The sequence below is a fragment of the Symphalangus syndactylus genome, chromosome 1, assembly GCF_028878055.3.
Source record: "Symphalangus syndactylus isolate Jambi chromosome 1, NHGRI_mSymSyn1-v2.1_pri, whole genome shotgun sequence".
Classification (NCBI taxonomy): domain Eukaryota; kingdom Metazoa; phylum Chordata; class Mammalia; order Primates; family Hylobatidae; genus Symphalangus; species Symphalangus syndactylus.
Genome location: NC_072423.2, coordinates 136,475,637 through 136,503,461, shown reverse-complemented (window position 1 = coordinate 136,503,461; position 27,825 = coordinate 136,475,637). Strand labels below are relative to the sequence as shown.

The 27,825-nt window shown below is 39.7% G+C and overlaps 2 protein-coding genes across 8 annotated transcripts in view; one reads left to right on the top strand and one right to left on the bottom strand.

The window, feature by feature from the left end:
* The window catches only part of THRB (thyroid hormone receptor beta), a 382,425-nt gene extending 373,762 nt beyond the window's left edge, over window positions 1-8,663 (bottom strand). For 3 of the 7 annotated variants that reach the window (XM_055285710.2, XM_063637322.1, XM_063637319.1), the window contains exon 1: window positions 7,697-7,770. The gene's annotated coding sequence lies outside the window, so the exon portion shown is untranslated. Of the gene's footprint in view, window positions 1-7,553; window positions 7,675-7,696; window positions 7,771-8,039; window positions 8,408-8,464 lie in introns of those variants that run through there. The other 4 variants (XM_055285744.2, XM_055285718.2, XM_055285703.2 and 1 more) reach the window with 4 other exon arrangements.
* On the top strand, window positions 6,805-12,898 carry LOC129486212 (uncharacterized). The gene is made up of 2 exons (XM_063639109.1): window positions 6,805-7,394; window positions 12,416-12,898. The coding sequence occupies exon 1, from the start codon at window positions 6,805-6,807 to the stop codon at window positions 7,309-7,311; it is 507 nt and encodes a 168-aa protein (XP_063495179.1). The 3' UTR covers window positions 7,312-7,394; window positions 12,416-12,898.
* The last annotated feature ends 14,927 nt before the right edge of the window (window positions 12,899-27,825 follow it).

The window sequence follows — 27,825 nt, the reverse complement described above, 5'->3', positions numbered from 1 at the left end:
AGGCAGTATTAACCAGTGTTGTACACAAGTTGCTAGGGGTGTGTGTGTGTGTGTGTGTGTGTGTGTGTGTGTGTGAAAAAGCAAAATGGTTCTGCTGTGGTGCTACATACTGCTCATTTGATTTATCACTTTTTATGATCTGTATTAAAAGGTTAAAACATATGAGCCTGATTTTTAAAAAGTGTGATATAGTGAACTTTTCCTCACAACCTACTGTGCTGAACTTTTGCCACTTAAGGTTTTAGACACACACAAACACGCACACACACACACAAAGAAAATGGTGATCAAATGAATTTTGCTACCTGCTCTCCCCTTTCTTGGACATTTATAATGCATGCTAGTATAAAAATAGGCTCTGGAAACTTTTACAAGCTTTTAAACTCAAGATTTCCCAAAGATAATTGAGCCTAGAGTAAAATAAACAAATACAGCAGTAAAAGAAGTAAAAAGTAACACTATAAGACCAGGATCTGTCAACATATTCAGGAGCAAGTAGAAGGGACTGAAAACAATGACAGGGTTTGTGGCTTGGGACATCAGGGTGACTGTAGCATTTCTCACTGTGATTTAGAAGCTGAGCATGGGAATCACAGCAGAAGCCAGAGACGAGCAGCGCCTTTTCTACTGTATGTGAGAACATGACACACACTTGTCACAGAGACAGATTCTGCACGTATGGACATGCCAGTTGTTAAGACATTTATGACTATAAGACAGAAATGTGCAAAAAGATGACCAAGCCCAAGAAACATTATGATTGCTATCATCAGTCATTATTTTCTGAGCACCTGCTTTGTGTAGACATTGATGAAATCAGAAAAAAACAGAATCCCAAGAGAAACAAATGGCAAAGGGAAGAAGTATATCTGAACCATCTTGAGAACCAACGAACAACATGTCACAAGAGTTAGAATACTCAACAGGTTCCTGAATGTCAAGATCATATATTATGCTACTAACACCACGACTATCTTCTCAACATTCCTCATCACAAACATTCTTGAGCCTCCAGCGGAGTCAAGTAAGTATATTCCCAAATAAAGAAGATATGCCTGCTTTCAGTCTACATTCCTTTGTCCACACTTTTGTTTTAATAAACTCGTCACTCATGACTTTCTTATAAATGCCTAAATTCTTGATCACGGAAGAGAAGCCATGACTCCCTGAAGACCCTCTTTTGGAAGTAGGAAGTTGAATGAGCAACTCAGTCCAGACCAGTCCTTTCCTAATTATATATGCCTCGTCTGCAGTCCAGTCTTAGAACACAGACGCACGTATGTATTGAGGTGTTTGTGCATGTGTGCATATGATAAGGAATAAACTATAGATAGTATTTGTTAAAATAGGATTAGGAAAAATAAAAATTGGATAAAACATGCAGATCAGCAAGACAAACGTAAGTTGAGATATGTAAGCCACAAGTTTCTTCATTGTGATGAGTTGGACCATGAATTTGCCTTCTGTTTTTTTTTTTAATCTCTAAATCACGATTGTCTCAGAAGATCTGAGACAGATGTCAATGATTTGCACATTGTCCACTGTTCAGTAATTTTCAAATAACTAGAATAAAATAAGCTATTCAATACAATTCAATATTTCTTAACTGCTAAATAAATACTTCAAGATCCTTCACTGCCTTAAATGAATGAGTAGTAACTGGAAAAATAGCTTTAATAGACAGAAGGCACTGTCTGACAAATAGCAAATAACTGTTTGCTTTTAGCACATAAAGCGGTAAGATGGTATCACAGAGGGTTTTTAAGTTCCTTTAAATTATTTTGCCATAAAAGATTTTTTAAATAAAAATATTGCTTCTTAGAATAATTTCAATAAAATCAATTGAATGATTTTAGTGGTGGCTCATGCCTGTTAATTCCAGAACTTTGGGAGGCTGAGGTGCGCAGATCACAAGGTCAGGAGATCGAGACCATCCTGGCCAACATGGTGAAACCCTGTCCCTACTAAAATTGCAAAAATTAGCTGGGTGTGGTGGCATGCGCCTGTAATCCCGGCTAAGGCACGAGAATCCCTTGAACCTAGGAGGTGGAGGTTGCAGTGAGCCAAGGTTGCACCACTGTACTCCAGCCTGACGACAGAGCAAGATTCTGTCGCAAAAAAAGAAAAGAAAAAAAAAAGATTTAAACCACTATACCAATATCATTTAATTTCTGGTAAGCACTGACCAGCAGACAGTACAAGGTTATCACAGATTATCTTCTTGCAAAAGCCTCAAATGCAGGTATTCTGGGTTGCTACAGGTAGATCTGCCTTCTGTGCAAATTTAATGTGTCTGAGCAAGGGAGATGAGCCCTATTATCAAGCACATCTACATCTATCAGAAACACCTTCCAGGGAGTATATCAGATTGTTAGGACTGACTGTCATGATGGAAAAGCTACAGTATGGTTCTCAGGACAGTCAAGGTTCCTAGGTCCTAATTCCAGACTCCCCTGATTTGCTATTTGGAAAAGATCCTTAAGTTCACAGCAGAACTCAGTTTCTCAACTCAATAAAAATAGCACTGCACAAGAAGAGCTGCCAGTACATAAAGACTTCAAAGTCCTTTGAAATTAGGACAGTAGGGACCAAACAACATTAGCATTGAGCATAGATCACTATTCTAGCTGTCAGTTGGCCAGGTTCCTGAGAGGAAGATATGGAAATATATTACTTGTGACTCAGTGATTTGGGTACTCCCCCCACTTGTTTAAATGCCAAAATTGACTAACAAGTTTGGGAACTCAAATTGGAGAGTGAACATTTTAAATCAGAAACTCACTGGTCTAAATATATTCAACTCCCCTACTACTTGGATACAAGAGATTCTTGAGTGAATCTCACTGGAATTTATGTTTTTGGAATTTATATTAATGGAATTTATATTAATGTTTCACATTAATATACATGGGCTATAGAAATCACAAACAATCACCTCCTCAGATATAAAATAACTATTTTTAGGGGCCATATGAGAGACTCCAATAGATATATCCATCTCATCACAGTGGAGACAATTTCAGAATCCTTTTGTATTAATATGTTGTCTAATAGGTCACTGGGCTGCATGCTAAACTGAAAAATGTCTAGCAGGGCCAGATACATAGTAGATACATAAATATTTGTAGACTGAATGAGGAATCAAATCAAAGAATCAAAATGACTTTAAATAAAGCAAGGAGTTAACTTGCCATCCATTGCTCAACGAGCTTTGACACTAGAACAAGACCTTCAAGCAAAACAGACAGCTGTGATCTGAACATATGATGCAATGCAGGCAGCAAACGCGCACTCTGGACAAATCCAAGTCCAAATATGACACTTAATACCAACCCAGAAGGGAAAGAGAAGCACTGCCCTTTCTACCCTTCCATTCATTCTTCCAACAGTGTTTCACCTGTGCCCATGTACCAAGCTCTTTGCTAGGCTATGGGGAGTCAAAGATGAATAAACCCACGCATCGTGCCTCATCACAACTTAGAGGTGGGAACAGAAATGGAAACAAACTACCCTTCAGGATGATAAGAGCTATATAGACTAAAGCCCAAAGCATCAGGGGCTACATGTTCAGGGGTGCTTATGGCCATAGGGTCATTTTCAAGTACCTCGTTGTCCTGTCCTCTCAAATTGCTGTAATTAAAAGTTGGCTGAGACACTAGATATTTGGGAAAATTAGCTTACAGAGTGTGGTAACCACTCATTCCTCTAGGTTTCCTGAGCTTTATTTCTGCATTGGGATTCATCACCAGAATCTCCACTGATAGGCCATAGTAGCTCAGGCCCCCAACAATAAACATACTGGGTTACTTTTCATTATTATGTCTTCTGCATTTTTTTTCCATTCCAGAGTTGGTAAAAGACAAGATCATATAAAGAACCTACTTCGCTTTATGTAGAATTGAAGTTCAAGTATCATCCATGATATAATTTGATATTTCATATGAGTATATACTAGTTGGCAAGCATCATGGCAGGCACTCTACATGTGTCATCCTTACAAGTTTAATGCATGCCACCTCCAGACCCCCTTTTTCCTGTTAACTTGGCTACTACTAAGAAGCTCAGAGCCAAATTAAATACTCTAAAGCAGTAAGCACTTAGGATTGTAGTTTAATTATCTTCCCTCCTCCACAAGATTTTGATCTTTCTTCCCCTCCCATTTTTAAGTCTGATTTTGTGAAATTTTTACTATGCATTTACTCAGACACACATATGAAAGTCGATACTCTAGACACAAAAACAAATCACCATAATCTTCAATTATAATTTCCTTTTGCTCTCAATTGGCAAGAGTTTCCATGAATAACTAATTTGAAGATGACTCCTTTGATATTATGCTCTGGTCACTTGAAAACTCAAATAATGCAATACTTCCCACCATCATTTGGTTCAGAATACTTTTATGAGGCGGCAAAAGAGGGCAAAAACAGGCTGGCTGACTTAACTAATAACATATGATAACTATAAGGTTATTTTCAAATCTATCACCAAGACCTATTTATTTCTATCTTGTGTTGGATCCTGACCATTACATTTTGCCCCCTCACCAACCACCACTTTCGCAGCCCAAATTGTACCACCATGCACTGGTTGGTCCACTTAGGGCTGCCATTGCCAGAGTCACTGCCAGGACCTGCTGAATGAGAAGACACTGCTATCAACCAGTGAAGTCTAGTCCCTGGAATTTCACTCTTAGCATTGGCAATGCTTCTGGAACTCATATTCTGCTGAAATTCAGGGAGTTGAAGGTCAATGTCTTCCAGGGATCAAGATAACATGTCAGAAAAATTCTGCTGCTGAGGATTTCCATGTATTCAAGACAAATGCCCTTAGGAGGAACTCGCAGAAATAACTCTTTGCATTGTCACTACACAGAATGGAAGGCCAGCTTTTATTTCAAAAAGAAAGAGAGAGAGAGAATAAAGAGTGAACCATATAAGCATGGCATGTGTGCAACACACACATACACATGCACACACAGAATAGATCTTGGCATGCCCAACTGGCACCCACTTAGGATGTGTAGTCAGGTATTTCTGAGAACATAATATTTGGGCACAATCATTAGTTTATTCACCAAAGATTTATCCAGCACCTACTGCGTGCCAAGTATTGTTCTAGATGCTGGAAAATAAGAGTGAGTGAGGCAGTCAAGAGTCCTGTGCTCATGGATACTATATTCTAGGCAAGGAGACAGGTGATCAATAAGCATCAATTGAAATGAACAATTCAGATTGCAAATACAATAAAGGAAAGAAAAATAAGAACAAAACAAACAAACAAACAGAAAAACCAGTGTGATGGGTCTGAAAAGGAATGAGGGACCGCCTTTGCTCAAGTGGTCAGGGAACGGCTTTCTAAGAAGGTGACACAATTTTACACTAGAATGAGAAGACCCGGCTGAAGAAACCAATCACCTTTACTCTGATTTCCATCAAAAAGATGGGCTTACTAAAAAAAGAAACATGCAATACCATTTGTGGCTCCACACAACTCATGCTTTAAACAACTGCAAAAACCCCAGCAAAGGAAAGGAATCCACAACTTTCTCTGCTTTTAAGGCGATTTTAAGAAATCACCTTTCCCAAAGATAATGGATTAAAAAGAAGGTGTCTTAATTCATCTCCAATTATGGCAGAATTTACTACAAAGAAACTGAAAGGAGAGACATGGAATATTCATTCCTCTTCGTAATGTCAGTTGCTTTATGTAACAATATTCCAATGTTAATAAAAGTGTACCTTTGCATTGTAATGCCAACAGGAATTATTTCACTTTAAAAAACCAGTTCTGTAGCTATACTCAGTATTATTCACTTTCACTGGCTATAAAATAAAGCCAAACTGTATTTACTAGCAGATGGTCTCATTTCCAATATATAATAAACCTCTGAGATCAGGTAAAAATAGATTGTTAGTATTTCTTTAACATGCTCAAATAATAAATGATCGTTCACCAATGTCTTTGTATAAAATACTCCAAACAAATCACTTGGTACTGAATTTCTGTTTGACTCAACTAAAACACTTAGCCACCTGGCATGAAAACATCCTAAAAACATCAACTGCTTAAAATACTTTGCACTGAAACACGTTTTTCATTGTTTCCTAGCCTCTGACTGATTTCGGAATTAGAATTAAGCAGAAGTGAATTGGGGAGCAGTTCAGTCACTGAATATTCAGAATGAATCATGAACACATAGACTAAAATGCAATTTTTATTTCTTTGCAGTGCAGTGCATGCTATACATTCTTACAATTTAAATAAGCATACTAAACTAAGGCCAAGTAATGTGAAGATTGCCCAACAGGTCTACATTACCTAATACATTTATCATTATATAAACTGCTGTGCTTGATATTAACACTGTGCAAGGAATGCTTAATTTCTTGAACTTCCAAACAGGTCTTTAAAACTGAATCTCACTAGCACCCAAGACCAATAACGTGCTGAGGAAGAAGGTATTTCAAATATATTTACTGATTACACAGTGTTTGAATCTTCAAAAATTCTAAATTTATGTGGAGAAAGGAGAATGGAGAATCTGAACTTGGCTGTTCAGGCAAACTCTTTCCTTTCTTTGACTCACTTTATGAATTGTTATGTTTCTAGATCCTTCTTTTAAAATTTTCCATTTGGGGAAACTTGTACATTTAAAAAAAATTGATCTCATTTCCTCCCTCCCCCTCCTTAAAATAAATAAGAAGGCTTAAGAATTAGCACTAATAATAATCCCACAATGGTCATTGGGAAATCCTCCCCCAAAGTGACAACTGCCGCTAAGAAGGGCAAAATCCACTAAGAATGAAAATTCCCCCAAATGAGTCCTTCTCCGAGGGGGTGGAGGTCACACAGCTGGCACAACTGGTATCACAACCAACTCGAGGCGACCCAGAGGAAGATGCTGCGCCAAGAGAAGCAAAGCGAAGGAGCGCGACCCAGGAGGCTAGCGAAATCCCCGCCAAGCCCCCAGGAGGCGGAGAGAAGCCCAGTCGCCAGGCACCGGCCACGGCGCACGCCAACATTCAGGATAATTCTCCTTTCCAAGCCCCGGAGTTCCGGGGCAGGCGAAAAAGGGGGGATGGGAGACCCACAGTCCCTTTAACCCTCCCCCCTGGCCTGCCAACCTTTTCCGAACCCCCATGTCACACAACTTCCTCATCATGGAAACTTCCACTGGGTTCGGCGCTGAGGATGCCAAACTCCATTTCACAAGAACATGTCAACAGCTGGGCTTGGGGTTTGAGGAACAGAGCCGCTGCCATTGGAACAGAGCCTGGCCACCCTGTTCCACCACTGTCCACGCCGTAGCTCCCAGCCTGCCGCCGCGCGGTGCCCGAACACGAGAGGGCACCTCCTCCCAGATCCGGGGCGCAGAAGCCCCGCGGAGGCAGGTAATCAGGCTGATACAACCCCACCACCCACGCTCACCCGCCTGCCCGCCCGCGCGCGCTCGGCTTAGCCGCCCGCACCCCTCCGGGTTCTTGCGACACTCCGTCACCATCCCGCCCACCCTGTGGACAGTTGGAACTGTCGCCCCCTCCTCCTCTCACCCCGCTGCCTCCGCGCGGTCCTCTAGCCAAATTACCAGTGCCCTGGAGCCGGTTGGGTTGAGCGCCCCTGCCCGGGGAAGGTAGCCTGCGGGCTCTTGCCCCGAGCCCGCGGAGCAGGAGGTCTCTTTTCCAAGCGCACTCACATTATTCATGCAAAGTTAATCCCCGCCGCGTCACGGCCGCCCGCCCGAGGATGTGCGCCTTCCTTGGCCAAGCCCCGCAGTCTCCACCCTCCTCCGCCCCCTCCTCCCGGCGGCGGGGTCCCGGGGAGCGCCGGCGACTGGGCGTCGCGCGAGTCCTGCAAAATGTCAACTCCTTGGGCGAAGAGAGGCGGCCGCAGCCAGGGCCGCGCCGCACCTCCCCGGTCTCTCCACTTTTATAGGCGTAGGAAGCGAGTGTGGCTGGGGTACCAGAGTCCCCGCCTCTCCGGGTCCCCCGCGTGCCCGGCCCGCCCCGGCCCGGCCCGCTCCCGGGGCGCTGTCTTACTCCGGGCCCGGGGCGCATGCCCCGCGCCGCGTCTGCGAACCGGTGACCTGGTTTCCCCTCCAGCCCTCACGGCTGTCCGACTTGCGCGGCGGTGGCGGCGGCGGCCAAGAACAGGCAAACCGGGCTCCGCCAGGGGCGCAGCGAGGAAATGGCCTCCTGGCCGCACACCCCGCCGCCGCCGCCGCCGCCCCGGGCTGCCCAGCCGGTACTGACGCCCCCTGCCAGGCTCCGGGTCGGCGCTCTGACGCGCTCACAGCGCCAGGCTTGCCGACCCCGACCCCGAGTCCTACGCACTCGCGGTCCCCCGGCCGGCCGCCTCCGCACCTGCCTCCCCAGGTGTGGGCCCTCCCTCTCTTCCTAATCCCGGCCGTGCCTTCCCGGGGTGGTGACGGTGCTGTGGGTTTGGTGGCCGCGCGTCCACCCACCCGATTGCCTGCGCTCATAGGTGCGGGTTTGGGCGTCATTACTCTAGTTGGAGAAGAGGAAAGAATGGGGAACGAGTGACACCAGGACCGGAGGGCGAGTCTTCCAGGAGCACGTCCCGGCGTTCTTTGCCCGGCCCGACCGGCGCGACCCGTGCCGACGCGCTCCTCCCTCCGCTCCCAAACCACTTGTGGCGCGTGTCGGGAAGACAGGGCGCTCTGGCTCTTCCTGGGGCCTCCGCTGGTCCGGCCATCTGGCGGCTCTCTTAACCACCACTGCCACCCCAAGAATGGAAGTTTGGGACGTGCCTGGCTTGCCCGTAAGGAGGACACCCCCGCCCCCACCGCCATTATGCATATCGTGGGAGAGGTGCGTACAGGGCTGGGACACTCCTCAGGTCCCAGAACGGCCGCCCTATTAATTTGTCTTTGCCCTGGAAATGTATAGATAAAACCAGGAAGACAAAAATAATGTATACTCTTCAAGAGATCTTTCCCGGGCAAATATAAGTCTCTCAAATGCCCCCGACCTTAAGTCCTGGAGACCAGGAAGAGACTTGCTTTCTGAGCTAGGATACTTGGAAAATACCGAGTCCTCACACAGCTAAAAGGTAGTCAGTAAGGAACTATAGTTGCAACAAAACTACTTTGACAACAGAGTACAATTAATTTCTTATAGGCAATATTAAAATAATTCCGACATCATAATTTAATATTCACATCTATTCGTGTAACACGCAATATAATAGAGTTATGACGATATGGATCCTCAGCTGCCTGACAATGTATAGGTTATTTATTGGAGGGTTCTCTAGATTTCCAGCCAGTGACATGTATGTTTTATTCTCGCTTCTTCTGAGCGTCCCAGGGAAAGGGGTGAGAGGCCCCCCCACCCCTGCTGACAGCATTAACAACCACCCCCCTGGATGAGCAGAGTTTCACTGATGCACTTTTAAGAAAGTTGCAGGCCCCAGAGACGCCATTTCCCTTTTGTCCTCGGTGAGAAATCCGTGCTTTCTTCTCTACTCTTAATAAGGCTGCACCATAGGACTTGCAGGCTTCTGTAGTTGGAGAGCTGTTCTCCGTTGCAGGGAAGTTCCTGGGCTTTGCTCCAAAGCTGCCCCGGAATGTTTTGGTTGGTTTGGAGAAAAGCTGTGGCGTCTACACCACTTGTTCCAAGCAGGCGGCCCCCTGGTGGCTAACTGGGGGTGAAAAAGCTGGCCACTGAGGAAGAAGTCTGGCGCAGGTAGGCCCCAACAGTTGACACCCTAGTCTTCGGGTCTTCTTCACAGCGTGCGAACAACTTAGTATTACCGCGGGGGGAGTGGGGGGGTGAGGTGAAGCAAATGTTCCTTCAACACGGTGGATCATAGGCCTCTCGGCCTACTGGAACTTTTAATTTTTTTTCTCTTCTTGTGTATAACTTGAAGCTAAATTCTTTAAGAAGGAGACATACAGAGGACAAAATGAAATGTAAAAAAAAAGCTGTTGCTTCTCTTTGTTCAAGGGCTTTGTCTTTCTGATCTCATTTTGCCTAGAAAATTCAGAAATGAGCCAATTAAAGCATGAAATAAATAAAGGGTGTGGCATTATTCAAACAATTCATGAGACGGTGGTGGTAACAATGTTATATAACAATGGGGGAGGGCAGTTTTACTGCAATGTTAATGATAACGTGAACTACTAGGGTTCCATTTTGAACAGGACCTCTGAGGGCTGTCCTACAGGCTGCATGATGATAGTAAAGAAGGGTTACCAAGAGATCATGGCATTTATTTTTCTGGTTTTACACAAGATAGGACAATGGAGGAGAATATCGTGATGACCTGATTGAAGGAAGAACACTTATTCAAACTTTAGATTATGTGGTCATGTATTCCAGCTGACCTGAGAGGGCACACCAAGGCTGTTTCCAGGACCCATTCCCATATTTCACCATAGACATTCTCATTACCAGGATCTATACCTTTAAGATGATGACTCAGTTCAAGAAAGCAATTCATTCATATATTTATTTATTTAGCAACTACTAGGGTAAGAAAGTGAATGAAACTGAACTTCATAGGGCTCAGACTGGGCAGAAGTGAGGCCAGTGGTACAAGTGCAGGATCTGAGCCTGTCTTTATTTAAAATTTTGATGTATTGTTCATCATGAATAATTGTTGCATTAATTTTGATTTTTAAAATAGTGCATTAAAATATTTCTCCTGATTTACTGAGGCTTTTTTTTTTCTTTTTTGGCATCCCCTTAAATTTCACACCAGGGATGAGTGCCTCACTTGCCTAAACCTAGTCCCTGCCCTGCTATGCCCTCAGTGTTACCAGAGTCTTTTCAGAGAAGCAAAGTTCAAGTTAGAATGTCCTAGATGTCAAAGATAATTAATATATAGTAAAGGATTTGGGGTCAGGGAGTTAGAGACGTGGGCATGAGGGAAGGGAAAAATCAGGGAAGATTTCATGGAAAGTGGTGGCACTTGAACCAATCCATCGAAGATGGACCACATTTTGCCAGGGAGTACTGGGACTGGAACCCCTGGTATTGTTTTACTTATTCAGCTACTTCTCAAGCTGGCTGTGCAGCCACCTGACCTAGCCCTGGAGATTCTGATTCTGTCTGTTCATTGTTAGTTCTTGGAACTTATTTTTTCTATGAGGGCCCCAGTGATTCTGGTCCATAGCAGCTGGATAAGAACTCCAACCCTTCAGGAAAGACAGCTTCTTGGACAAGATGACAGGGTCAAAATTATCTAATTCAAGTACACTCTAATTCACAGCACAAAACTAACTTTTTATTTCATATCTTGGTATATGCCCGTTTTTACCAACACTCTGCCTTTGGCTTACTTTTGAATAAGGGAGACCGGAAAGGAAAAGGAACTATAGGTTGCCCTATCTTTCTCTTTCCTTCTATGTCATCATTTTCAAACTAAGTGGTTACAGGGAAGTATTAACATAAGAAAAGACAGAGAAAGTTTCCTTGGTTATTACCTTCTTTTTGCATCCAAATCAGGTTCTGGTTGGAATGGAAAGCATGGCAAACCCCATTTTGGGGTTGTCGATGTCCTCACTTAGTCATTGATGTGACATGCTCACCTCATACTCAATTTGAGTTTTGCAGAACTCCCACACATTGTGTGCCCACAGGGATTCTGTGCTCATGGGGCATCAAGAATGCTATGTGGGAGTGGAACAAGTAAAGAATGGCAGCAGCTATGCATGTTATCTGTATTTCCTCTGTTCATGCACATGCTCCATTGTCCCATCAGCCTTCACTTACAAAAGTTCAAAGATAAAATTATTAGGAATTTCATTATGGTGACAACAGAGCATTAAATGAAGTGCCAGGCCCCAAGCACCAAGCCCTTCCCATCATGCGTTGTATGCAACTGCCCAGATCACATGCCCATGAAGCTGGCCATGGGGAAAGAACTTGATCCTTTATTGTGGTAGAAGCCTAGGGCATGTTGGAGATGCAGTACACATGCTGGCGTGGCTAGTTATAGCAAGGAGTACATAATATAGCTAACATGTATTAGACCTGTATTATGTTTCTGGTACTGTCCTAAATATTTCATACATCTTTTAAAGTTTGCCAGAGGACCCTGTGAAACAGTATTATTATGTACTTCATTTTCCAGATGTTAAAACTTAGGAAGGATAAAACTTAGGAAGATCAAATAATCTGCTCAAGCTCAGGCCTGGGTAATGGGTGACAGAGGGTATACTCTTAACCAGCTCATCATGCTACCTATATGCAACACAAGGAGTTATTGGATAGGCACATGAGGCTGGAAAAGGTGAGCATGTTCTGGCAGTCATGAGACATCTCTCTAGCCCTTCACTTAAGGAACTAGTGTGCACTGGGACGATCAGAAGAGCCCTAAAGAAAACATGTTATGTCATTGGCTAGAAAACTCCCTAATCACATTCTCTTCCCTTGTTTTCTAACTAGAGGTAGAAGATTCTGAGGCCCTGGGCGGGAACTAGTAAGCCACAATCTGGAAGAGTGTTTTATCACCATGTGGAGGAGAACTAGAGCATTCATGTTGAACTATTACCGAGATTAAGTAATCAACTTCTTTTGTGTTGAGTCACTGAAAGGCAAGTGTTAAATTGTTGCAGTAATTGGTGCTCCCTTAACACACCTGTCAGCCAGGCCAAACTCTATCACAGTATAAATAATCTTTTCCTTAAATAAATACAGGTAAAAGAATAAAATAGACCTAAGTGCGTTAATATGAATATAGGCTCAAAACAAAATGTTGGGCTAAAAATGTTCAGAGTGATAATTTTTTTAAGTTGATGTGTAATTTATGTACAGTAAAATAGATAAAACCTAAATGTTCAGTTCAATGAATTTTTACATGTTCATATCCTTGTCTAATCACCTCCCAGAACAAGATAGAAAATATTTCATATAAATGGAATCATACAGTGTGTTTTCTCTTGTGTCTGGTTTCTTTCCTTCAATGTTTTTGAGATGAGTCCACACTATTGTGTGGATTAGAAAGTTGTTCTCTTAAAATTTCTGTTTGACATTACATTATATGAATATGCCACAATTTGTTTATTAATTCTCCAATTAATGGACATTTGGGTTGTTTCCAATTTGGGATTATGACAAATGAAGCAGCTATGAACATTCTTGAACAATTATTTTTGTGGTACATGCACTGATATCTCCTGGGCATATGCATAGGAGTGAAATTGATGGTCATATGTTTATCTGAGTTATTCTATTAAAGCTCTCTGAGGTACTAGCACAATTATGAACAACTAGAAAATGGTCAGTTACCACTTGCTGACTTCTGTTCATTCTTATAGTTTTCACAAATAAAATATTCAAAGTTATATGGAGTCTAACTTGAGTGAGTAAATATTCTTCAGTATCACAAATAGAAAATCCTCAAAATGATCAATATTCAAAACTACTGTTGCCTTATGTAGCAATTACAAGCTCTGCTTGCAGCTGCAAATCATTTTTATGAACTAAGCTACATATTAAAGGCTATGTAAAAATGAAGATGCTGATAAATTAAAGTATATCAAGAAAAAGGTGGATGGCTGAAAGGAAGGTAAGAATACCAAAACACTTCTAGATTAAATCTTACTTTTCAGCTGTTTGAAAGATAGGTTTAAGACATGCTGAGTAATTGCTAATTGGACTGTAATAACCTATGTTCATTGTGAGCGCACAGAAGTACAGTACATTGTTAAATTCTTTGTCAATCACAGAGGAAATCTAGTGGTTCAAGACACATCTTCCCAAAACATGCCAATTAAGTGTCCTTCCTTTTTGAGTTATGCTTATATGCATCAAAGATGGAAATGTAATTGTTAAAAATTTGGGGAAAATATCCTTTTTTAAAGGAAAGGAATGAGGTAAATACTACTCATTTTCATGGAATAAACTTTAATATATCTAGATATAACAACACATATAATAAAATGCTATGATTATGGGCTATTTTCAGATCCTTAAAATCCCTGAATGAGTCATATCTGAAGTGACAGTCATAACTTCAGATTTGCTTGCCTTTGTCAGTTATTTTAAATGAAATTCTCAATTTGAGGGCAAGATGGGTCTTAGTGACACCTCCTATTTTCATATATTATAGCTCTCTTTCACAAATAAATTTGCCTTATCCTGTTTACAAAGTATTGTGTAAAATGCTAGTCATAGCTCCTACAGACACAACTGTAGAACATATTTTGAACTTCTATAAATGATACATTTGAGGCTAACAAATCTACAGCTAGTACAAGAAAGGACTGAGTTTTCATTGTGCAGATTTAGAACAAAACCCTGCAATGTAGTTCATACACTGAATAATGAATAACAATAATTTTAGTTCCAGGTTTGTGTCCTTTCTAATCATGTGATTTGAGCATGTTATTTAGCTTCTCTAAGCCTCAGTTTCTACGACTGTAGAAATGAAGAAAACCATCATACCTACCTGATAGGGATGGTATGAGGAATCTGTGGTAATAGATAGATAATGCTACACACGGTACCTGGCACACAGTAGGTGGCTCATTAATGTGATCCGTCATTATTATTTTGGAAAAATATAATTTATGGTATTTGAAAACACAAAAATGGCAAAGGCAAAATTTTTATCTTGAAAGATACTTTTTTCCTAAATCAATTATTCAATAAATATTTACAAATATTTGTAACAATACAACTGCCTATTACCTGGGCAGACAATTCTAGGCTGTAGAGAGAGAAGAGTGGGCGAGAAAATAAAAATCTTTCACGTTGTGTTGCTTACTTGTCATTGAACAGGATGCAAATTCTTTGAAAGAGAAGGAGCACTCCTATCTTTGGCAAGGATTGAGCACAAACCCAAACACATGGCTGAATTCAGACTTGCAGAAATAATGTCTCTGGAGACAGACTCTTTTGCCTGTCTGTGAGTTCAAGCCCTTAACAGTGTTTTTTTGGAGGAAATTACTCAGTTCTTAGAGAGAACTTTTATTGAATATTTTCCCTGTAGCATTTCCTAACTGATACTAATCTCTTAGGTTTGAATGCCCTTCTCTAACATCCAGCTTTGAGAATGCCAGGAATTTTTTTTTTTTTTTCCAATACAGGAGAAACTACTCTAGAGTCATCTAGAGATTTCCAAATGTTGGATTTGGAGCCAATCTGATTTGAGCCATGCTCATAATTACTTGTGTGCCCTTGCCTTTGTCATTTCTTCCCTGGTTCTCCTGTACACATGCATAAATGCAAAGACCAAGTAATGCCTAAAATCTGTCTCAGCTCTTAACATTCTAAAAGTCAGTGCAATTCTACCCCCATTCAATGATCAGATAAAGATGTTTATTTTCTGGAGTGCTCCCTATTCCTTCTTAACAATATTTTTGTGTTCATTATTAGCTAAACGAAGAAACTTGGGAATGTATGGATTTAAGTTCCATTCCTAAAAGCAGCTTCTTTGGGGAAGGCAGAAAAGCAGCTTCTTTGTTTTTCTGATGATTTTAATGCATTTTTTGTTAGACAGGTAAGTCAAATGACAGGATAATTTTATTCATTAGTTTGGATAAACCACAGATTGAATTTACCATCACTTTTGCTTTAATTAATTTAAATAAAAATTAATTAATTTAATTTAAAGCAAAAGATTTACCATCACTTTGACTTTAATTAATGGCCAGAGGATCTGTAAATTCAGGTCATAAAATGTTCTTTGCTGGTATTTCTTTCAATGATTCCTACTCGTACCCATTCATGAAATTTGAAATATCATAATAAAGTATGATCCTTCATATGAGGACATTTGAGATTTCTGAAGGTGATGATGGACATTTTCTGTAGCTTACTTTTCTTTAACCCCTTTATCTATGACCATAAAAAAAATGATATTGATTCACACTGTTGGATTGATTGACATGAACATGTCCCTGCCAGGAAGTGTCTCACTCTTATCATTTGTATGCCTCCTCCTGGATTCTTTCTCTAGGCCTCAATGTGGTATCTGAAAAAAGGCTCTGTGGCTGCTGAGGTTAGAGGAAACACAGGCAGTGAGAATCGATGTTGAGTCAGTCACATTATTGCCCTAAGATCCATCAGCTAACTTCCTTGTGCCCTAGCTTTTTTTTAAACCATGTAAAATGAAGAGATTCCCCCTTGCTAAGGAGATTAACTACAATCATAGTTTTAAAATGTTGAGCAAATTGCCTGGATCTTGGGTGATCAGTAAAAATTAGTTTTCCTTTTCTTCTCACAAAGCTCCTTTTCCTTTACTTCTTGCTGAGTAAAGCCATGCAGTTTTATGATTGATGGTAAAAATGAAGTGCACCTAAGAGGCAGGCAGAGACCTGAGACCAAATTTCCTCAAGAGAGACAGTGATGGGAAGATTATGAGCTTGTCTCCAATCCCCTGCTCCGTGATTTACTACGTACTTGCAAGAGCTTGGAAAATCAGGTTGCCTATCCAAAGAAAGACCATGTGAAGAGAAACAAAAAGAAATGTTTTCTGAGTGTTCATTTCTCTGTTTTCTCATCTGTAGTATGGGTAGATAGTTTCTGTCTTTCCTGCATCAGGAAATTAAATTATGAAAATCTAATGAGGTAAAGAATGTGAAAAGCATCTCCCAAATGTAGACATTCTAAAGAACAAAATCCATTTTTATCTGGGAAAACCCACAAATACGAAAGGAGCCATGTTGAAATAATGTATCTTAACCTGAAAAATCACAGATCCTCCTACAAACCAGAAGCAAGACTGTGAATTTAAGTTACATGAGTTCTGGTGTCAGAATCAAAACCAGTAGACCTCAACAAGTGAAATGTGACAGACGAGCAGTTTCCTCTTATGACTTTTGGCCACTGACTTAACCCAAACTCCTTAATTCTCAAAGTTCCCTTTTAAGAAAAAAGAAAAAAAAAAAAAAACTGTTTCTAAATGTGAGTCAGGAAAATAATTCAGCTGAAAGCTGGACCCTGGACCCTAGTAGGTGCTATAAGCCATAACTTATGAAAGATAGTCACTCATAATTCATGCTGTAATGGGTGACAAGGACTATGGCTCGCTAACATAGCAATGGGTATTAGGAAAACCAGTCCTTGCTATTCCTCCAGCACAAGTTCAATTCTGCCTCAAGGCCTTTGCATGCACTGTAGTCTCTACCGTAGCTCTCTTCCCAGATTCTCACATGGCTTCTCCCTCACTTCAGTGAGGTCTCGGATGGTCAGAGAGACCTTACCTTACCATTTTATCCAATAGAACAACCTCTTATCATTCTTTAGCCCACTGGTTATCCAAACATGGTCCTCCCTCTAGCAGTATCGGCATCACCTCGGAATTTGTTTGAAATGAAAATTCTAATTCCCCACTTAAGAATACTGAATCAGAAACCTTGGGGGATGGGGCCTAGAAATCTAGATTTTAACAAATCTTCCATGTGATTCTGATGCAAGCTGAAGTTTAAGAACCACTACTTCAGCTGTTTACTCTGTTTTACTACACAGTCCTTATTACCAGCTGACATTATATTAGCTATTTGTTTCTTCTCAGATTTATTGTGCAGCTCCAACTGCTGGAATACAAGCTCTGTATTGGAGCTTAATTATGAGAGGGAATGTAGAGTCGCTATATTAAAGACTATACTAGAGGATAAAGACTTGTTCATTAAGGTATCCCTAACACTCTTCAAAATAGTACCTGGCATAATGGTGGCCCTCAAAAAGGATTTTGAGATGAATTAATGATTTGCCACTACAGCATTGATACAGCCCATCAGAAACAAAATATAATGCAGAACATGAGTATCGATGCAGCATCTAAATTTCTATCTAGGTGACAGGAACAGATGACCTAGAAGGCTTTTGGGGCAGGAATTATATCTTTCATTTTATCAAATTTTACCAATTTAGATTTGTTAAAGGTCCTGCAGTTTGCAAATGCTACACTTAGGGCCAGGACTCAAATCTCAAAGTTCTTGTACAGACCATTTACCATTACATTCAGAGTAGGGTTTCAGCAATGACTATAATGTTAAGAGCATGATGCCAAGAGGTCATGACATCATGGAAAAATGATGTCACATACTGACAGGTTGGGGCTTACCTTCATTTGATGTCACAAACATAGGGGAAAAATAGACTGCAGCTAAATTATACAGGGTATATATGCATAGAACAGTTGTGCAGGGTGTAGTCATCACAGAAAAGGGAAGGACACATGCTTTGATAATCTCAGTACAGTTGACACTCAATACACTTTGAGTTGGTAGTTTGGGAAAGATGGGGCTTTAACATATTTTCAGCAGTTTTGTGTGTGTGTGTGTGTGTGTGTGTTTATTTACTTTGTGGATTCTCATTATCTTTAATTTGCTAATTTGTTTTGCAAATCTCTAAGTTGAAAATGCTTTAGAATGCAGTGATTCCCAAGCTTTGGATCAGAAAGTCTCTTTTTATACCTTGAACAACCTTAGGAAACTAGTGAGTTCCACAGACACTGCTGAACTCACACAATTTATAGACATTTGACTTGCCTCCTTGAGAAAACAAACAGTAATATGCTATGTGTGACTGTTACCAGTTAGCTTTTGCTGCATAACAAAACCACTCCAAAAATTAGTCACTTAAAATGGAAATCACTTGTTTTTCATGAATCTGTAAGTTAGCTAGACAGTTCATTAATTTGAGATTGGAAAATCTATGGTCATCTCACTTACATGTCTGATGGTTGGCAGACCAGTCAGCCTTGGGGGCCCTCAGCTGGAATAGATCAGCTTTTTTCCTCATTGTCTTTTATCTTCCAGCAGAGTAGTCAGGGGTTCTTCACACAGTGGCCTCAGGGCCCAAATATCAGCAAGAGAGTGAGCTCTAAAGAAAATGCACTATTCAAGTCTCTGCTTATGTCACATTTACTAAAGTTCTATTGGCCGAAGCAAGCCACATGTAGAATGTCCAGCTTCAAGAGAAGGAAAGATAGGCTCCACCTCTTCAGGGAAGGATCTGCAACGTCATGTTGCTAGGATATGTTTAGAGGCAGAAGCCAAACATCTGGCTTGAGAAGTTTAAATGAGAGCAACCATAGGCCCCTTTTATTCCTCTCTTGGAATTGAGTAACATCTTCAAAGGGGTCCTCAACTGTCGCTAGTTCTTTGCTCAGCTTAAGGGATTCATCACTATACCAGGACTTTTTCTGTCTCAAGATTAGCTATAGTGCTTCAGAGATTTGTACAAAAAGCTAAGAGCAAAGGCCTCTGTGTATGTGGAGTTGTGAAGTGGTCTTGAAAAAATGATGTCGCATACTGACAGATTGGGGTTTACCTTCATTTGATGTCACAAACATAGGGAAAAATAGACTGTGGCCAAATTATACAGTGTATATATGCATAGAACAATTGTGCAGGGTGTAGTCACCTTATCACATTAAAGGGAAGGACACATGCTTTGATAATCTCAGTACAGTTGACAGTTAATACACCTTGAGTGGGTAGCTTTTATCTCACCCACACAACGTTTATTGAGGGCAAAGTGTCAGATGCCAGGGTCTGAAAATGTCATGGTAGAGAAAGCAAAATTATCTCTTCCTTTGTGGGCCTTTGAGTCAAATGAGATAGAAATACAACTAAACGTATATCAAGACAGCCTGGGCAACAGAGTGAGACTCTGTCTAAAAAAAAAGTATATCAAGAGACATATAAAGATACATATGTACATATATAATACATCAATATATATATAAATGGAGGAAAAAAAAGAATGTGATAGGTAAGAGAAGGTAATGTATGAAGGTATTTAATTTACATGAAATAGTCATGGAAGGCCTCTCTGAGAAAGTAACATTTCAGTTAGGAGTCAAGGTATGAATAGAATATATTATTACATATTTGGTGTATATATTAACAACTAATATATCATTTATATATTGTCCATATATGTGATATATATTAATGATTAATATACATTATGTGTATATATACATTATATATAATGTGTATATATACACACATATACATATACATTATACATGCACACACATATATAAATACACACACAAACATACACACATACACACACGTATATAAATGAAATAGAAACTGGGAGTAAATCAGAAAGGATAGACTAAAGCAACAGGTAACACATAATTAAATGATGAGAGAATACACCAGAATGTGGCCAGAAAAAGAAGAGAACTAACATTCAAATCATTGTGAAAAATATAAAACCCTTTATCCTGAAGCCCCATCAATGTTTCCCCATTTTTTCCCTTTTATAATATTGCTGGATTTGAGTGAAACATAGTTTAGACGAACAACTGCTTTAAACTATCATCCTGTTGTAGAGGCTGTGATCTCTCAGCAGAATAAAATGTGGAAGGATTGTGTAGACTCTGTCAAGTTAAAGATCACATTTAACCATTAGTTGATGCACTATTGGAAAAGAGGAGAACACATTTTATGGTGTTTGGTGATGCCACATTCAGATTTTACAGTTTATTAAAGTTAGGAATAACAAATACAACAATGTTTAGAATGAACACGTGGTCATGATTCACTGTAATGTAATAGTCCACGCATGTGTACTTCCTAATGACATGCGGAACACAAAGGAACAAAACGTTTCCTCTCTTCTTGTATCCTAGGTTGAGTTCCTCCTTTAGGGTTGCTTTATTTCCACCTTTGAAAAGGATCTTGATCCAGCGTGTAAAGTTCAGACTGCCTCCCTCATTTTCATTTGTATTTGTATAAAAACAGAGTTGTGGGCCCAGGTTTCTCAGTCTTAGCACTATTGACATTCTGGGCTGAGTAATTCCTTATTGTGAGCGCTGTGTTCTGCACTGCAGGAAGTCGAGCAGCACCCCTGGTCTTGACCCACTAGATACCAGTAGAACACACTTCCCCTGACCCCCTCAGGTTGAGGCAACCAAAAATGGCTCCACAAATGTCCCCAGGGGCCAGAATCATCCCCAATTGAGAACTTTCTGTTCTACCTTCCACTGCCAGAAAATTTGAATTTTGTTGCTGCTGCTTAAATAATTTTCTAGATTAAGAATCTGCTGTCTGGCATGTTTTAGCACCTTATAGAGAATAGAGAAAAACATGGAGCTTATTAATAACATCTATTACTTAATACATTTCTATCCTAAAACAATTCAAATCAGAACCTTAATGTTTTCCTCAAAATAGATGAAAAGAAAAAAATTCTGAAGCATGACATTTCAAGTAATATATTTCTCACAAATTGCCCAATAGACAGAAATAAATGTACCAAAAATAAGGTTATTTTTACAAATATTGCTGCAAAGAAAAAAAGTGCATTTACTAATTATGAATCATCTACAATTCTTATGTTGGCAGTTAGTCCCCAGAAATGTAGCAAAGGAAACTGATAATCTAGGAAACACACAGTACCCCTTGAATACATCTGAATATTTTATAGTATCACCTTGCTACCTTATATGGAAGTCTCTGAATACAGAGCCAGTGTATTTAAATTTGTAACGCTATACTTCTTCCTCCCTCACCCACATGATACTCTATTACTCAGTGGAAACATTGCAACATAAAACAATTCATCTTTTCAGAATACATCAGCACTTAAAATAGTGTGATCAGATTGAAAGGACTGTAAAAAGTTTCATTTTCTCAGGTTGGGGATGAGACAAAGTAATGCATACTTACTACTACTGCCAACATCATAAAATCATGAGAGCAAAAAGGACCTAGTTTACCTACTGGTGATTAGCTACGCAATGATGATAAATTAGTAGGGAGTTGTTAATGTGCCTACATGGCCCATGACTAGTTAGCAAAATGTTTATCTCCGAAATAAAAGCCCAAGTCAGTGGAACATTTACAGGTCATTAGAAAAGATAAATGAAAAACCTGTCTGACCCTAACCTAGACTTGACTACACACACTATTGCCTATGGGTAATAAGCACAAATCAGACAGCCTATCAAATAAAACTCATGTATTGTTAAAAGGGTCCTAATTAATATGTTGCCACTCAGGGAAAGAAGATGTGGAATAATGAAGCAAAGTGAGATTTATTTTAGTTTCCTCCAAATTCCTTTCTATTTAAAACATTTTCCCATCTGTCATTAACAGCTATCACCCTGGCAATAGCAAATGAGAAAGCAGGGCTTATAGGGTATGTGTATATACATGAATACAAGGCAGTTGGCTGAACATTGTGCTTGCAACCATATTTAATTGAACAATGAATATATTTGAGCAGAATATACAGCATTATGTATTTCATCTCCTATTCATTTGTAACAACCTTTCGTTAAGTCATCATTCAATAAAATAAATACAATTTTCTCTGAAATATGAATGATAATTGAGTAGATAGTTGAGTCTCTTATACCAACATATGAAAGCTCAGGAGGCCAAAGATTGAATCGTTTCATTTCTTTGGAACATAAATGTAAGAGAAAATACTCTCTGACACTCTAGAGCCAAACTCCAAACAAGTGGTCCCTTATGTTCTCCATTGGTCTGCTTACTCTTGTTGCATTTATATTTCTTGTCAAGTCTAGTTATCTGGTTTCACGGACCCTTGTGGAGCTGAAACAGCAATGTAAGAACAGGTTGAAAGAAGACATACGAGAAAGGATAAAATTTGGTGAGCAACAAGAGATGTGTTCTTGAAAATTAAGGTTAATTTGCTGTCATCCTGGCAGCAAAGACCAGAAACTCTAAGGCGGTCACATACCTATTTTGGCTACTACACTACAGTATCATAACAGGTAGTCAAGTAATCATAACTATCAGAGAATCAGAGTTCTGGATTGTTTGGGCCCTCAAAGTCTCCTCTGGCTCTCCTTCACACCCTTTCTTTATTGTCTGTCAAGTGGTCTTCTTGTCTATGTTTTCATACCCCTGAGGAATGGGAATGGGTTATGTTCTGGCTCATCCAAATAACTGAGAAAGAATTAGACAAAGCCAAAGACAGAACCCTCTGGCACTCTACAAGCAATATCTACCCAGGATGGCACCCATCCATTAATCAACTCAACACATTTTGGTATTGCCTGGTAAGCCTGGCTAGTCCAATATCTATGCCTATACCATTTCTCCAATTTACCAATCTAGTAGTCATAACAATAAAAGAAATAAAGTTAGCTTTACCTACTTATTCTCAGGGAACTCATGCTGACTTGTAAGTTTCACTACTATCTCTTCTCGGGATCTATGACTGTCCCTTCAGGAACACAGTCCCGAAATATTGTTCAGGTTAATAAGTTCATAAGTCAAAAGGCCATGCTTATTTATCCCTTCTGTAACCAAGAGGAATTATTTGATAACTTCAATCAAAAGAAAAGCTAAGTGGTATTTAAGAGCCCCTTGTTCACTTATGTAAGAATAAAAATGATACATTTTAGAAAAGTTTTCTTCAAAAAGGAATTAAAATGAAAGTGTCGCTTCTGAGGTAACCTTCATTTGTGTGGAAAATTTACTTACCAAAGATTCATCATCACTTAATAATCATGCCAGTTATAGGAAGTAATTCTGTAGATTGTTGGTTCTCAAAATGTGGTCCCCAGACCAGCAGCATCATATCACCTGAGAGCCTGTTAAAAATGCAGACTCTTAGACCCCACCGAAGATCTACTTACAGAATCAGTATCTCTGAGGTTGAGGCCCAGCAATCTGTGTTAATCCATCCAGTTGATTCTGGGGCACACTGGAGTTTGAGAACCACTGTTGTCAAAGCTAAAATAGAATTAAGATTATAATGGTTAGACTTCGAGCGTTCCTAATGTAATGCTAATGGTGATGACAATGATGATAATTTTAATAGACAACATTATCTGGCCACTTACCTGTGCATGTAAGCCTTGTGCTAAGTACTTTAGGCCCTATATCACTTAATTGTCAGTAGAGTCCAACAAAGTACTGCTATTCCCATTTTATAGATGAGATAATGAAATTGACAAAAATTAAGAAATTTGCCCAAGGTCAGCCACTACATTGCAGAGTTGAGATAACCGTCCAGGTACAGTTGATTACATAGACACGCCCCTACGCCCCTCACACACGCACACCCTCATTCTTCACTATGATGCCATGCTGCCTTCCAGAATCAAGAAAAAAACAAAAACAAAAAACTTTCCCAACTTAAAATGCCTCTGTCCTGAGGACCTCATCAGGAAATATCCCCCATTGTCCACCTTCTCAGCAGCCAATTATCTGACCCTTCAGATGAGTCCTGACCTTCTCTTCCAATCTCTAGGGGCTCTAGAGACAAAATTCCCATGTTAATATGAGATTAATTTTTCTCAAAAGTGAAACTGAATTTTTCATTCTTTCTTTATATACAAAAATGGGCCAGTGTCTTAATTATAAACTGGATTGAAGCTGAAAGAGACACTCACTGGATACCATCTGGATCTTTACTCCTCAACGTGTAGTACCCAGACCATAAGTACCAACCTCATTCTGGAACATGTTAGCAGTGCAGAATCTGAGGTCCCACCCCAGACCTGCTGAATCAGAATCTTCATTTTAACAAGATCCTCAGGTGATCGCACACATATTGACATTTGAGAATCACTGGCTTATCTAGACATATCCTGAGGAAGATGAGCTCCCAGGAAATTGAATGACCCATTCAAGGTCACAAACCTAGTTACCCTCCCACCGAATATGTTTTTTTCTATATCCCTGCAGCTTTCAACTATGTTCCATAAAAATAATGTTACTGCTGCTGCTGTTGGCTGTTATTGAGCACTTCCTATGTTCTGGACGTTGTGCTAATTACTTTATATGGATTATCTCATTTACTCTGTTACCACATCCTATGAATTCAGTACAGTTCTTTTATTATCTCTTTTTTTTCTGATAGGGAAACCAAGGCCCAGACAGATTTAAACACTTGCTGTAAGTCGTGCAACTTCCGAGTGGTAAATCATGGTTTAGAACCCGTGTATATTTGACTTTGAAATTGGCCTGTACCTACTGGCCTGCATGTATGTCTTTAACTTTTCTCATCACTTTCAAAGCTCCTATCATACATCTCAATCAATCAATCAATCAATCATATATCTATCTAATTTTTTCGAGAGCAAAAAGTTTATAAGGTGTAGCCAGGCCAGGCGCAGTGGCTCACGCCTGTAATCCCAGTACTTTGGGAAGCTGAGGTGGGCAGATCACCTGAGGTCAGGAGTTTGAGACCAGCCTGGCCAAAATGGTGAAACCCCATCTCTACCAAAAAGTACAAAAATTAGCTGGGTGGTGCATGCCTGTAGTCCCAGCTACTCGGGAGGCTGACGGGGGATAATCGCTTGAACCCAGGAGACGGAGGTTGCAGTGAGCCCAGATCATGTCACTGCACACCACCAGCCTGGGCGACAGAGTGACACCATGTCTAAAAAAAAAAAAAAAAAAAAGATGAAGTCATACTGCTTGGTGTTTATTTTCCATTTATCAATCTCAGTAATAGCAGTTCTTTCCTATAACTGCTTAGAAAAGGAAGCAAAAGGCCCCTTGCCTTCCATCCCATCTTCTCATCCCTTATAGTTCAGTTGTCCTACCCTTCAGCTGTCCTTCCCAGCCCCTTTCCCGTCACCTCAGGAGCCCTGGTTTAGCAATCATTGTGACTTTGAGGTTGTAAAGTCCTTGCCTTATTGAGTTGAAAAGACAAGAGGGCTGTTGATTCCCCACTTCAGGAGTGCTCAAAAGTTAGAGGGAAAAAAACGTAGTTAGGAACAGTTATGGCAGAGCCGTATCTTAGATTAATGAATTGCTTTTGTGTGCTTTCTTGAAAACTTAACATGTAAGAGGTTATTTCCAGTAGCAACTTTTGCATACCAATCAACTTAACATCTGAAATGAAACCCACGAGTAAATTAGAAGGAGTCTATTTTATGTTCCAAAATGATTATAAAAGTTCCATTTCTCTACAGCACCTTTAAAAAGTGTTGAATGTTCTAGAGTAAAATGATTTTCCTTATAAGACGCTGGTACTTCCCCCTCACACTATAGAGACACACATTCAATAAGTAAAAACAATATGAGAAAAGCCGAGATCTATAAAAAACACCTGAATTAGAATATGACTTTAAAATTTGAATTTGAGTTACCTGTTAAGCATCATGAAAATAGTCTTCCATTTGCACAAAACCCGATTTCTACATAACTTTTCAGACTCTGGCTAGTATATGTTAGCAACATGAACTACAGACACTTTTGCTAGGGTCACTGTGGATCTAGACAATAAATAAACACTTTAAAAATCTTTGCTATGTGAATCATAAATAATATGACTGCACAGATTTGTAACATTCCCAAAGAAAAGTATTTGAGAATTTTATTCATATCTGGAAACAAACTCAGTTCATTTATTGGTGTTCTCCATAAAGTATGCACACACACACACACACACACACACACACACACACACACACACCCTCTCTGTCTCTCTCATGCACACAGACACGTGGTGCTGGATTCTAAATATCTTCTTTTAGGCTTCAATATCCTCAAAGAAAAGGCCTTTCCTTATTCATGTTTTAATTTATTTTACCATGGCTACATGTTTTCTTGTCTTACTAAATGTGTGCTGAACTGAATAACACACCTTAACTACATATATCTGGAATTTCTGTTGTGAACTTTATTTAATGGCAAATGGAAGTGATTTGTGGTTTTGTGGGGCTATCATTTTCAAACTCCTGATTTTTGTGATTTTTTGGGGCTGGCCATAATGCTATAGAGTTCTCTGATTTTATTTCTTTGGTACAAAAAAAGCAAAATGAATGAATTGTGATTGAGCCATGGAACCCAGTTGCTTGCATATGTAATAGGGATTCTAAATTACCACATAAACACAGCTGCAGTTTTTCAGTCCGAAGGCCTCGAGAAGCATGCCGACTGGGGAGTGGGGGTATTTGGAGCTCTAAATTTAAGTGCATTATTATGAGCTGTGATAGACAATCATCCCTTCTTATTTAAATCTCTGGGCAACTATAAAACTAGACTGAGTCAAGTTTCTTATCTATGCCCAAATCTGAACAAGCAAGCTTAGCTCATATCTTAAAAGTTGACAAATTGTACTTCATGGTATGTCATCAGCTGCTACATTTATGAAGCTACCAGAAGGTTAATAGTTTAGGAACAGTTTATATTTTAATTATCTCATAAAAGATATTTCAAGTCATCCAAATTGATATAAATCATGTTTTCTTGCAGGGCAATAACTTCACACAGGAAAATAGATGTTTATTTACATATACAGATACATATATACACACTAAAACCTTTATGCATGAATTTTAGCTTGAAAACAATAAGGAAAGGTAATTATAAAATATATTTTCTTGCTAGTTTTCAAGTCACTCATATTGGAGGAAAAAATACCTCTAAACAAACTTGTTTACTAAATTTGTTATTTAAATTAATTTAACAAGAAATATGTTTCATGATTTAAGCAGTGCTTTCATAAAGTTTATATATTCAATGCCTTCTTTTAATATGCTTAATAATATTTAAGATATTTTGAACAAAATTAATTACTCATTTATGGAAAGCAGAATCCTATGACTATAGTCCCTTAAAGTATTCAATTGCAGCAAATCAAATCAGGAAAGTTTTGCATACAAAATGAAATGAGAACTATCACCATGCCTTAATACTAATTAAATTAATTCAATAAAAAATTGGAATCGAGTCAATGTTATAATATGGCCATTTTGTGTGTGTGTAAGGCTAGCTAGATTTAAGAAGAGTCTAGTGACAAAAGTCAGGATTGGACAAACTGAGTTATAAATTATCTACTTTGTGGTCTAATCCTAGCAAATTATAAATCCAAGTTCTTTTCCTGTGGGTAACCAATACTGTTATGGGTTATCTTCTTTCTCCAGCACCTTGGGGAAATTCAATCTAAATCTGGA